Raw genomic sequence first — 13,258 nt, forward strand, 5'->3', positions numbered from 1 at the left:
CAGAGTGTTTGCTTCCATTCGGGCCATCGTCACGGCTTGCAGGAGGAGGAGGGTGGTACAGATTCCCGTGGGAGTTATTACACGAAGTCCCTTTGATGTTTGTTGAAAGAGAAACCTCCGTGTGGGGTCTCTGCAAAGAGTCTGCAACATGTACGTTACTGCTGCTGCTGCTGCCTCTCCTCTGACAGCAGCAAAGCACAAGAAACTGCCCCGGGAAACGAAGCACGGTCCCTTATCGGAAACAGGCCAGCAGCACAGGAAGCTGCCAGAGTCAGACCCTTGGTCCCTCTCGCTCAGGATCACCTACTCTGACTGGCAGCAGCTCTCCAAGGTCTCAAGCAGAGATGGGGCTTTCCCAGCCCTCCCTGGAGACGCTGCCAGGAACGGAACCCAGGACTTTCTTCATGCAAACTCCACCACCGGCGTTCCCTCTAACAGGGAATCCCAGATGTTGTCGACGACAACTCCCATAATTCCCAGCCAAAGGCTACCACAGCTGGGGATGCTGGGAGTTGTAGTCAACAACATCCGGAATTCCCTGTTAGAGGGAATCGAGTCCACCACACTGTACAGATCGTATGAAGCTGACCAGCCGAGTCAGGTCTTTTGGTCCATCTAACACAAGTTTGTCTGCACTGACTGGCAGCAGCTCAGCAAGGTTCCAGGGAGGAGTCTTTCCCAGACCTACCTGGAGATGCTGCCAAGGGCTGCACTTTGGACCTTCTGCATGCAAAGCAGATGCTTTGCCCCATCCTTAAGAGATATGTGTGTCTTTAGACTTATAATTATTATAATAACCACAAGGATTACAGCCTTGCCATGATGTGTGGATCTGCACTCTCTGAGCCAAAATATATCCCTCTATTATTTAATTCCAAAAAAAATTGGATATTATATTTTTAAAATGTAGGTCGCTCTGTTGGCCCCTTAGAAAAAAAGACCAAAGGATGCAAATACTTTTTTTAGGGCCAACTAATATATTGCCAAGGAGTGAGCAAGTTTTCTACTTATTCAGAACTCTTCATTTTAGCATCCAGCCGGATGAAGAGTTCTGCAGAACTCAAAAGCTGCTTACTTGTCGGAAATGTTTCTTCTTCTTCTTTTCTGACGTGTCACTCTGCAAAGTGGACTATAGGTGGCGCTGGCGGGCTTCCGTCTCTCTTCGCCTCTTCTTCTTAGCCATTTTCCAGACATAATTATTCGTGAACAAGAAACTGAAAAACAGGGTAAGGACGGGAAAGGATGCAATTTTCCAGCCGCCTCTTCCAACACGCAGCCACACACACGGTTTTCTTCCTTTTAAACATTGGGTCGTGCTTGGAGATTTGATTATCGGGGAGGTCTGGAAAAGAATTGAAGGGAGAGGTTTTTTTTAAAAAAAAGAAAATACGATAAACCAAACCATTTGATTTTACTTTGTGTTTCTGTGTGTGGCCCAGCTCATCACTCAGAGTCACGTGTGGCTTTAGAAGAGGGCTAACAAGAACAGAATCCAAAGCCCAGGGGACACCCACTCTCACTAGGTGGCACTCTGCACATTCTCCAAAGAACTCTCTGCATAAGATTATCCTCACTCTTTCGCGTGAGCATTACAGAGGCTCTGTTCATCCACTGGCTTCATTTTGCAGTGGTAAATAAATGGCCAGTCGTGTTCACTCTGGATTTCAGAGTTGCCAGCAGGGGGACCTTTAATGAGTCGCCTATGGGGCGCAAGACCCCAAATCTCATTTGCTGCCTCCTTCCTCCCTGACCTCTTCCAGAAAGGAAGGGCAACCATAGAGACACCTGCACCGAGCATGGGAGAGAGCTCCCTAGGAGTGGGAGAGAGAGCTCTTAGATCTCGGCGGCGTCTGCCTTCGTAGTTGCTTTATTTTATTTTAGACTTTCCTTATAGACTTAATTTTATCGTAGACTTTTAAAAATGTAATTATTCTGGGGGCTTTGTGGGCCCAAGACCTGAATATTTAAGCACTTAGCAATGCCCCTTGGAGGTCAGCTTAACACTAAGAAATCATGAGGCAGGGAGTTCCACAGTAAAGTGGCCACAGGGGGAGGCTCTGTCACACACAGCCACCCAGCCAGCTTCGGATGGCAGCAGGAAACGCAGAAGGTCCTTCTCAGACGGTCCTAGAGAGCAGGCAGGAATCATGTGGGAGGAGAGCATTGTTTATCCCTGTCTTAAACTGTGCAGTGCTCTCAAGGTAAAATATGGCTGGTCGGGAGCTTGACTTAATCCCCAGATGTTCGGGGAATGGCTCTGGTTATTCAGCTGGGAGGAAGGCCGCCAGCAGCTGGTCTGAAGATGCTTTTTGTTCCTGCCAGAGAAGCCTCCAGGGGTGTCGTGGAGTGTGTGTGTGTGTGTGTGTGTGTGTGTGTGTTTGTGTGTGCACCCAGACAGTCAGACAGAAAGACAGATCTGGCAGGGAAGCAGGGAGGGAAATGTAGGTAGGTAGGTAGACAGATTCTCCATCCTCAAGTCTATCCCGGTCTAAAAAGAAACATAAGGTGGGCACCAGTGACAGACACAGCAGGGATGCTGTGCTGGGGCTGGATAGGGCCAGTTGCTCTCCCCCTGTTAAATATATAAGAGAAATATCACTTTCTGCCTCTTGGCCCATGTAACTGGGATGGTCCCCAAACTGTGTGCCGCAAGAGGACCTGAAGATGGTTCTCAGCCCCCAAGGAGCTTACAGTCTAAAAAGAAGCACAAGGGAGACACCAGGAACAGCCACTGGGAAAGATGCTGTGATGGGGTTGAAGAGGGTGCCCCCCCGCCCCGAAATTAAATATAAGGATATCACTGCTTTAAAAGTGGCCTCCTCTGCTTTGCATGCAGAAGGTTCCCGGTTCACTCCCTGGCGGCATCTCCAAGTCAGGCTGGGAGAGACTCCTGCCTGAAATCTAGGAGAAGCCGCTGCCAGTCAGTGTCGACAGTACTGAGCTCGATGGACCAAGGGTCTGACTCAGTATGGCAGCTTCGTATGTTTCTGCATGTCCAGCCCCTGGGAGCATCCTGAGCGAAGCCCCCCCCCCGCTGGAAAACTGGAAGAACCGCTGCCAGTCAGGGCAGACAATATTGAGCTAGACGGACCAAGGGTCTGACTTGGTGTGAGACAGCGTCCTGTGTCCCTCCTTTCTATTAGCAGGGGTGCGTTCCTCCCTGGCTCTGGCAAAAATGGCATTACATGGGGACATCGGACGCTGCCATTACTGAGTCAGACCATTGGTCTCTCTAGCTCAGTATTGTCATCACGGACTGGCAGCGGCCTTCTCTGTACGTCTCCTGCTGGATCAGGCAGAAGCTTCTCTCAAGAGTGGCTAATGGGCTTTTGTTTGTTTGTTTTTAAACCTATTTTATTTTTTTTGCAACCGTCTGGGAGAGAAAGACCAAGCAGCCCCATGCCACACTGCACATTATCTCTGCGAGGGAAAGCAGAGAAGCAAGAAGGAGGGCGCGCGGGAGGGGTGGCGGGGGGGGGAGAGAAAGAGTGATGAGAGAGGAGAGAGGCGTGGTTTTCCCATGACTGCTTTAGTGCTTCTCTCTCTCTCTCTCTCGGCTTGGCTTGCGCGGCAGGAGTTTTGCTGGAGAGGATCTTTCTTCCTTTCTTTTTTTTAAAGAGTGTGTCTGTGTCTGTGTGTGTGTGTGTGTGTGTGTGCAGGAAGCCAGAAGCGCTTTGGCACGCGCTCTCGTGGGCCAGGCGAGAGGAAGGAGGGAGGGAGGGAGGGCTGGGGGCCCCCGCGCGCCCGCGCACGCGCGCACGCACGCACTCCCCGAGCTGGCTGGCCTCGCACAGCCGGGAGGAGGCACGACGAGAGAAGCACGGGCCGCGGCCGCGAGGGAAGGCGCGCGGGCGCAGGGGCAGGGAGCGGGGGAGGCCGTGATTGACAGCTCCGGGAGCCGCCGGCCAATCGGCGCCCGCTTGGCTCGCGGCCGCGCGGCTATTGGCTGCCTGCCTGGCACGGCTTCGCGTGCCGGACCCGCTGCTGCTTGCTGCTGCTGCTACTTTGGGCTGGTTGTTGTTTTTCTTTTTTTCTTTTTCCTTCCCCCCCCCCCGCCTTCCTTTCTCCTTCTCCTCCTCCACCGCCCCCTCCCACCACCCACCCACCCACCCACTCCGGCTGCTGGAGCAGAGTTTTTGCAACAGCTGGAGGGAGATGCGGGCGAGGTTTTGTTTGGAAGCAGAGAGAGAGAGAGAGGCAGGTCTTTTAAATGAAACCAGGCAGAGAGGAGCCAGCCCCCCCCCCCGCCATCTCTCTCCCTCTCTCTTTTCCTTTTGCACATCTGCCTGCTCTCCCTTTTAGAGCGCGCCATGGAAACCGCGAAGATACGATACAGATAATATAGATTTTTGAAAGCCCTGTTTTAAAAAGCCGCGGGGGAGGCGGGGGGGTCGGTTCCTTGGCGGATGTCCTCCCATTGCCAGAGGTTTTCCAAGCAGCCTTAGTGGGTCTGTGCCTGCTAAAGCAGCAGCTGTATTTATAATATCGAGGTAGATCTGCATCTGTATTATAAATGTATCTGTTGCTTTATTGCTCCCAGACCCACGAGACTGCTCTGTGTTGCTGAGTGCAGTGCAAATAAGAATGGGAAGAAATGCAGGCTGTGGGGGGCGGGCGGGGGGGCTTGTCAGAGGCCGCTTTTCCAACCCGGAAGAACCGGCGGTGCTTTAGGATTAGGGTCTGATGGCCTTTTCTGTGGACGCAATCATGTAAAAGGATCATCGGGAAAGCAAGCACAGAAGTGATGGAAATCGCTGGGATGGGGGGGCTTTAATTCCTTTTAAAAAAAAACAACCCGCATCTTTTCTATTGAATGTGAAGAGTTTGCTTAAAAAAAAAAAGACCCCCCCCATTTTTTTAGTAATGCAGCGGGTACCACTGGGGGGGGATTATTCCTTCTTCTCCTTCTCTGCTCTCTGTAAGAAATGTTTTTAAAATATCTGGGCCGGATTTAAAAAATAATAATCAAAAAAAAATCTCTGCTTTAACAACCTTCTGCACCTTAGCCAAGGAAACTCCCACAGGGAAGGCTCCTTACTGATTGCCGGGGCGGGCCACGTCAACCTCTGCCCAGCCTTTTTAATACTTCCAGAGGTCGTCTGTGTGCGCGGGGTCCCCTTAATCCTCAGATAAATACTTGGGGTGGAGGGTGGGCGGGGTGGGGGGGAGAACCGGCAAACAAACAAATAAAATTTAAATAAAAGTACAATGCAAGTAGCCTGTCGTGTTTAGAGGGGGGATGCCCCCCCTCGATTTCTTTACTTGGCAATGCTTTGGAAGCCCGCACGTATCACTGAGATTTCTGCATGCCAACCTGTGCTGTTAACCCCCTGCTTGAAAAGCTGGGGAGCTGAGCTGTGGCGCCCTCTTGATGGCTAAACAGGTTGAATCCCCCACTTTGGAGGGTGTTGCTACCCTCCCCGCTGCAGTCTCTCTCTCTCTCTATATATATATATATATGCAAGCAATTGTTGCATGATTGTTGGGGGGTGGGTTTAAAGTTCATATATGTATATATTGTTGCATGAGTTTTTGGATTCATATATGTACAGTTGCATGGTTTTATTAAAAATCCGCATATGTCTATATCGTTGCATGGGTGTTTTTAAAAAATTCATACATGCATACTCTCATGGGTATTTCCAATTCATATATGCATAGTTGCACGGGTATTCTTTTTTTAAAAAAAAATCGTATATGTCTGTATTGCATAGGAGGGAGAGAGAGAGAGAGAAATTTTGGTTTTTAAAAATTAATATATTTATACATTGCATCGTTTTAAAAAAGAATGCCATATACGTATATATTGTTGCATGCAGATTTTTTTCTTCTTTTTCTTTTTCTTTTTTTCTTTTTCTTTCTTCTTCTTCTTTTTTTTTTAATTTTGTGGAATCTCTGCGCGTGACTGACAGCTCGCGGGGGCGTCGTCCAATGGCGGAGCCCGACGGGGTGAGTCCCGTCTCCCATTGGCTGGCGGGAGTGTGGGAAAGAATGTGGAGAAGCTTTCACACGAATTGGGAAGCGCCTCCGGCTATAAAGGCGCAGGGGGGTCCCTGCAGCCTCGCAGCCGCCCGCCCGCCCGCGCTGCCCTCTCCTCCCGCTACAAAAAGCCAGGCTCAGCCAGCGCTGCAGCCGCCGCGGGCGTGCCTGGAGCCTTGCCCGTGCACCCTCGCCTCGGACGCCGGCTTGCTCGCCAGAGGGAGGCTTCCCCGCTCCCGATGCGGTGGGGCCGGCAGCAGCAGCAGCAGCAGCAGCAAACTCCCTGAACGGCTGAGCTCAGGAAGCAGCAGCAGCAGCAGCAAACTCCCTGAACGGCTGAGCTCAGGAAGCAGCAGCAGCAGCAGCAAACTCCCTGAACGGCTGAGCTCAGGAAGCAGCAGCAGCAGCAGCAAACTCCCTGAACGGCTGAGCTCAGGAAGCAGCAGCACGCCTCTGCGCCTGCACCCGCGTCGGATGTACAGTGTCTTCCAGCCGCCGGTCCGCCTCGCCTGCTCTGGGTGCCGCCGCCGCGTTGGTTTCCTTCCCAGTTTGGCTGCCGCGTTTGCACCGCCTTCCAAGGACTGCAGACATGCCGGCTGACACCATGGAGAAGCCGACCGCCTCCCCCATCGCGGGGGCCCCGGCCAGCTCCAGCCAGACCCCAGACAAGCCCAAGAGCGCCAGCGAGCACAGAAAGGTAATACTGCTTCCCTGGCGTGGTTGGTTGGGGGGCATCCCTCCATCACATACACAGACACACGCGCCACTTGATTTCTGGATGCAGGTGGTGGAGATGTGTGGGGGGATATCAAGATCCCCCCCCCCGACAGCGGATGTGATCTGTTTGGATCGAGACCCTGTGGCCATCCCCTCGGACCCTGATCACACATCCTAAATTGAGATATGGGTGTCCTTGGTGTGGTGGGGTCTGCTGGTGTGGCTGCAGAAGATTGCTCAGTGGGGGGTGGGTTGGAGTCGTATGTGTGTACGGGTGTGGGGCATGCTCATGAGGACTAGCTTCTTGGCCGGGATCTGTAATTAGGACAGAAACTGTAGGTAGCCTAATTGGCGTTCGTTTTCTGAGTTGCCCTGTTGGTGTGAATGCACAAGGGTCTAGAAACCAGATATACTGCTCTGTGTGTGTGTGTGTGTGTGTGTGTGTGTGTGTGTGTGTGTGTGTTGCAATGCTAAGAGGACCCCTCACTCAACCCAAGCAGATGCCGATATACCTTGTTGAGTTACCGGAGCTTTAGTTCAACTGCAAAACGGCTAGGAAGCTAAAGCAAGGAAGCCGGCGGCGTATCAAGGTGTTGGGTGGAAGCCTGTCTGGTCTGATGCCCGCCTAATCTGCTGCTCCTCTTCTCTCCCTCGCCGTGCAGTCTTCCAAACCGATCATGGAAAAGCGACGGCGTGCCAGGATCAACGAGAGCTTGGGCCAGTTGAAGACGCTCATCCTGGACGCTCTGAAGAAAGATGTAAGTTGGGGAGAGGGGGAGAGGAGAGGGCCCTATCCGGGTGGGTTGCTAAGAGGGGAAGCGCGGGGTCTCCGGGCAAAGCCAGGGGGCCGCCTACGTGAGCGCAGTGTGCACACCCAAGCTCCCGGAGAGATCCCAATGGACTCTGAAATATTTAGCTGTCTAGTTTGTACCATGGCTGGAGCCAGTGAGGGTGGGAAGAGAGGTGGGCCCAGGCGACCAGATGCAAGCAGGCCACGTTGCAGGGGAGACTCCTTTGCATTTTCTTCTGCACCCCCCCCCAACAAGCTCACTTCTCTCTCTCTCTTCCCCCCCCCTTTTTTCTCCCCCACCAGAGCTCCCGACACTCCAAGCTTGAGAAAGCAGATATCCTGGAGATGACCGTCAAGCACCTGCGGAACCTCCAGCGGGCTCAGATGACAGGTCAGCGCGGCAACGTCCTTCTTGGCAGCTCTCTAGGGCAGGAGTCCCCAGCAGTGTAAGAGGAATTCCCAGAGGGGCTTGACTACAACTCCCATCACCCCCAGTGTCCTCTGGCAGGGGAATATGGGCGTTGTAGTCAACCCCATCTGGGAATCCCTCTAACAGGGAACACCGGCTATAGATTGCGTCATCCCCTGCCACAGTGGTCTTTGTTTCTGGACCCTCTTGTATGCTTGCCCCTCGGTCTGGCCTCTCGACAACCTTGTAAGCCGCCTTATAACGCTTTTGTAAGGTATACAGATAAAACTTTATGGCCTCACAAGGCGTATGGGAGGGGCCCCGCCTGCCGTGCATTTGTTCCTTCCAGGGAGGTACCTTCACAGGGGGATATCCCTCCTCCCTTTCAAAAAAAAAAATTCCTCATACCAACCCCCAGCGAGGTAGGCTAGGTAGATAGAAAGTGATTTCCCCAAGAGCACCCAATTGAGCTTCACGGTTGGGCAAGAATCTGAACCCAGACCTCACAAGTCCCGATGTTTGACCCGCTTCACCGCAGTGGCTTCCCTAAAGGGGTTTGCCCAGGGGCCGCCAAGAAGCTTCATGGGATTCGAACTCGGATCTTCCTCGGCCAAACCTAGCTGACGGGCGGCACGGCCTCCCCAAGAGCTCTGCGGAGGAACCATTTCTAAGGCCAGCAGAGAGCGGGCCTGTCAGTTTCCTAAGCAGACGAGGGGGGAGGATGCATCCCTGGGGGAAGGAAGGGGCTGCCAGACTCCGAGGCTTCCAGCAGCTAATCTCCCTCCTTCCGTTTTCTTTTCTCCGCTGCAGCCGCCCTGAGTGCCGATCCTACTGTTCTAGGCAAATACCGGGCCGGATTTAACGAGTGCATGAATGAGGTCACCCGTTTCCTCTCCACCTGCGAAGGGGTGAACACGGATGTCCGCAGCCGGCTGCTGGGCCACCTCTCGGCTTGTCTGGGTCAGATTGTGGCCATGAATTACCCTCCGCCGCCGCCGCCCCCGCCGCCGTCGGCCACCAGCGGGCAGCCGGCCCATCTGCCTCAACCTCTGCACGTCCAGCTGCCCGGCCCGGCGGGAGCGGCCGGGGCCATGCCGGTCTCCTGCAAACTGAATCCTGCCGAAACCCTCTCCCCGAAGGTCTATGGGGGATTCCAGCTGGTGCCAGCTACCGACGGGCAGTTTGCTTTCCTCATCCCTAACCCGGCTTTCCCGCCTGGCACCGGGCCAGTGATTCCGCTCTATGCCAACGCAAACATGCCCGTCTCCTCGGGCAACTCCACAGCGACGCCTTCGGCGTCCCCCGTGCAAGGACTCACGTCTTTTGGGGGCAACTTGGCCCCCGTTTCCCAAGCCGGAGGGGAGCGCAGCGAATCTGTCTGGAGACCCTGGTGACTGCCGTCGGACACACGGTCCCCACAAAAGACTCTGAGAATATATTTGGTTCCGTTGTATGGAACTTGGATTTCTGTTTTTGTTGGTTTGTTTTTTATTTATTTGTTTCCAAAGGTTGGGATTTCAGTTTGTATTTTTTACTCCCCCCTTTTTTTTTAATTAAAGAAAAAAACCCACAAATTAATACGTGTTGGTTTATGTGAAATAATTCCCGTTTAAAAAGAAAGTCTTAGTTTTGTATCGAATATTCCCACATATTATGCCAAAGCTTCTTTTTCGTGAGTCTGTGTACGTCTGAGCTTTTTGAAAGTGTTGGAAGGTGTTTGTACAAATAAAAACTTTCTTGAACTAGAAACGCTGATGTGTCATTTGGCGGGTGGGGTGGGGGTGGGGGCGGGGGCGGGGGTGGGGGCAAACTTGAAAATAGCTACTCCCCTAGGACAAGTAAGGGGCAAGCTCTTATAAAATTGGATGATGTAAAAATGGAATGATGTAAAATGTCCTATGGACTAGCAACTTGGCAGAGCTCTTCTGCTTTTAATGGATGCATTACAGGTAGAACCCCTTTTGTCCATCCATGTAAAGTTTATGGCAAGCACATTTCCACCACAAACCTTTGCATGCTTGCTGAGGAGTAACTCCCACTGTGTTCAGTAGGCTTATGCATTCAGAACTGCAGCCTTAGAAGTCCTCTCTCTCTTAAATGGAGGTTTTCATAGGGTCCCCTCCCGACTGAGACACAGTACTAGTTCACACAACCATTCGAATCTAGGTTTCATGTGGGTTACCGGCATTCCCGTGATTGTGTGAGCCCACGCAAAATGGTTTATGGTCTGAGCTGAATCTGGGGTTCCCACCTCAGCGTGGGTTCACACAATTGCGCTAACGTCAGTAACCCACATTAAACCTAGGTTCAAACGGTTGTGTGAACTAAGCCACAGAATAGCTAACCTGTACCTGGCATGTGCCCCTGATAGTTTTTGAAGTGAGAAGAGTCCTTCAGAGCCAGCAATCTATCCTACCTAGATCTATCATGATCTCCCTTGAATCAAATCAATGGTGGTTTCTAGGGGAGTCGTGATAACAGAATTTAGAATGGAAAAAATGTGGATACACATTGGTTGGACTTTTGCCAGGTTTTCTAGCCCAGCGGGAGCATGTAAGCCTCCCTCTGTGCTCCCGCGGGGGCCCCTGAAGACCACCACTTACATCCTGCCTTTTTAAGCTGACCTTTGTGTATCTAGAAAATTTAAAGACTAGATTTCCCTGCACAATGTCCACCCGGGGGGTGGGTGGGCAGGGGGGTACTCATTTCTGTATCACAGTGTGAAAATTCCCCTTCAAGCACAACTTCCTCAAGGATCAGAAGCCCAGCTGTGCCCTGAAGCCTTAATTTTCCACAGTTGACTCTTAATGCCAGGCGTGCAAGCATTGGCAAGGATGATTTCAGGTTGCAGGGGATGCACTTTGCACATGTGCAGGGGCACGTTGTTATTCCACACAGCCCAGGGCTGGGGGCCAGCCTAGAAACAAAGTCTGAAGAGTAAGCTCGCGTACCTGCGCCATGCTTCCAAGCACCCTTGCATAGGATCATAGGAAGCTGCCTTATACCAAGTCAGACCCTTGGTCCTTCTAACTCCGACTGGCAGCAGCTCTCCAAGGTTTCAGGCAGGGGTCTTTCCCAGACCTACCTGGACATGCTGCCAGGAAGTGAACCTGGGACCTTCTGCATGCCAAGCAGATGCTCCGCCACCGAGCTACGGATGCTGCCTAATGAGTCAGACTCTTGGTGTGTCAACCTCAGTACTGCCAGCACTGACTGGCAGCAGCTCTCCAAGGTTTCAGGCAGGGGTCTTTCCCAGCCCTACCTGGAGATGCTGCCAGGGATTGAACCTGGGACCTTGTGCATGCAAGCAGATGCTCTGCCACTGAGCTATGACCCCACCCCTTCTTATTTTGTAGGGAACTGGCAGGTATTCGTCCAGCCACCCGTTTCCTTTCAAAGAGGTGCTGGGGCGAAGGTATGCCAGGAAGTCACACCTTCTGCCCCAGAAACCCCAATCCAGATGTACAGGAACAAGCGACGACATCTCAGCAGGGAAGTTAAGATGTTCTTTATTATTAGTCCAGACATGTTCCCCAGACTGAACTCTGCCACAAATGACGCCGGGGATTGCCAGCTGGCCAGAAACAAGCCAAGCCTGGTCTGATAATTCTGCCCGCTTAAGGGCTGGCTGGATCCACAGAAACCAGCCAGGGGGGGGGTTTATGGCCTGGGACGAAACTGAGAAACCCTAGGATGTCAGAGCTGGAAGGGTGGTTTGAGGTCCTCGCCCAGCCCACACCTGCTCAGGGCAGGAATCTGACAGGTGTCTGCCCAGCCTCTCTTTGAAGACCTCCAGCAAAGGGGCTGAGACGGCAGGATTGGGAAAAACCCCTTCCTAAGACATCAGAGGAGTTCCTCTGCCGGTCAAGCGAAGTAGGACCGATGATGCTTCAGAATAAGAGACAGATTCACGTCCCCGTTTATCAGGAGGGACCACATTCCGTAGATACACAGGCAGCTGTCAGACTGAGTCAGACCCTTGTTCCATCCAGCTCAGGATTGTCTACACCGACGGGCAGCAGGGCTTCAGGCAGGAGTCTTTTTCTAGCCCGACCTGGAGATTCTGTCAGGGATTGAACCTGGAACCTTCTGCAGGCAAAGCAGGGGCTCCGCCACCGAGCCATGTGGTAGAGCAAAGGCTTTGCACGCACAAGGTCCCAGGTTCAAATCCTGCCACCTGCAATGGGCAGGATACAAGGTTTCAGGGCTGGAAGAGCCCTCACAGGGCACTCTAGAGGCCCTCTGCCAGTCCGATAATACGATATTGGACTAGACTTGGGGTTCCCTAACTTGGATCCCCAGACATTGGTGGACTGCCACACCCATCATCCCTCTGCCCATTGTAGCGGGGGCTGATGGGAGTTGTAGTACAAAATTTCGGGACAAAATTTCCAGAACTCCTGGTTTCGGATGACCCACCGCTCTTTCTCACCCCAAAGCACAGGTTGATCTATTGATTTTAAAATTAACCCCAACTCAGCCCGGCCTGAAACCCACATTTTGTCGTGAGCTACCTGGGAAGAAGACATGCACGCACACCCGGCACTCTTCTATCTCCACCTCGTCTCATTCAAGGAGACGGGAGAAGTGGGGGAAAGCTACCCTCCCGCCCTCCCTCGGAGGGGAGGCAGAGAAAACCTTGGCCCTTTTGTGGAGAAGGGTAATTACAAGGTATAAAAGGTCTCATTGAAAATGCCGTGGGCTTCTTGGCAGGCCGAGAATCTATTGAGATCCTGGGAATGCAGCACAGAAGGGTTAAATGTGCTTCTTTCCCTGCTCTCCTCCCCCCCCACCCCCCGCCCCACGGAAAGCCCCCTTCTCATTGACAGGGCGAGATGGACTCTCATTCTTAATGGGGTTGTAAATTCAACCGCCTGCCCTCACAATGCCTGGCCCATAAAAGAGGCCTGTTTCTTTTTCTTCTTCTTCTCTCTCTCTCTCTCAGCCTGCCCCCTCTCCTTCGTCCAGGGCGGGAAAAGAATGGGGAAGACAATTTTGCCACCCATTATGACACACACACACACACACACACACACACACACACACACTCACACCCAAAGAAAGCATGTGAATCAATCCTAGCAAAAAAGGAAGCAACTGCAATACCTTTAGTGAGAAATGAAAATCGGCACTGCTTAAAAAGCCATAAAATTAAAAAATGGGGAGGGGGCAGAGCGGGGGGGGGGAGCCATAAGGTGGGGTCAGGTCTCTGTCTCAGGTGGCTGATCAGAGCTCCGGCCGTCTCCGTTTTCTCGGTAAACCGCTCGGGGAACTTTTTAAAATTGAAAAGCAGCATATCCATAACGGGGACCATAATCGTCGCGGCAATGCTGCACGGCATTTCCGAATTCATTGCACGTCCT

The 13,258-nt window shown here is 52.5% G+C and overlaps 1 protein-coding gene across 1 annotated transcript; it reads left to right on the top strand.

Annotated features, from left to right (window-relative positions):
* The first annotated feature begins 5,185 nt into the window (after positions 1-5,185).
* Positions 5,186-9,644, top strand: HES4 (hes family bHLH transcription factor 4). The gene is made up of 4 exons (XM_053281572.1): positions 5,186-6,676; positions 7,359-7,454; positions 7,790-7,877; positions 8,706-9,644. Exons 1-4 carry the CDS (start codon positions 6,569-6,571, stop codon positions 9,287-9,289), a joined length of 876 nt encoding a protein of 291 aa, XP_053137547.1. The 5' UTR covers positions 5,186-6,568; the 3' UTR covers positions 9,290-9,644.
* Positions 9,645-13,258: the final 3,614 nt, after the last annotated feature.

This window comes from Hemicordylus capensis, chromosome 16 (assembly GCF_027244095.1).
Source record: "Hemicordylus capensis ecotype Gifberg chromosome 16, rHemCap1.1.pri, whole genome shotgun sequence".
NCBI classification, from domain to species: domain Eukaryota; kingdom Metazoa; phylum Chordata; class Lepidosauria; order Squamata; family Cordylidae; genus Hemicordylus; species Hemicordylus capensis.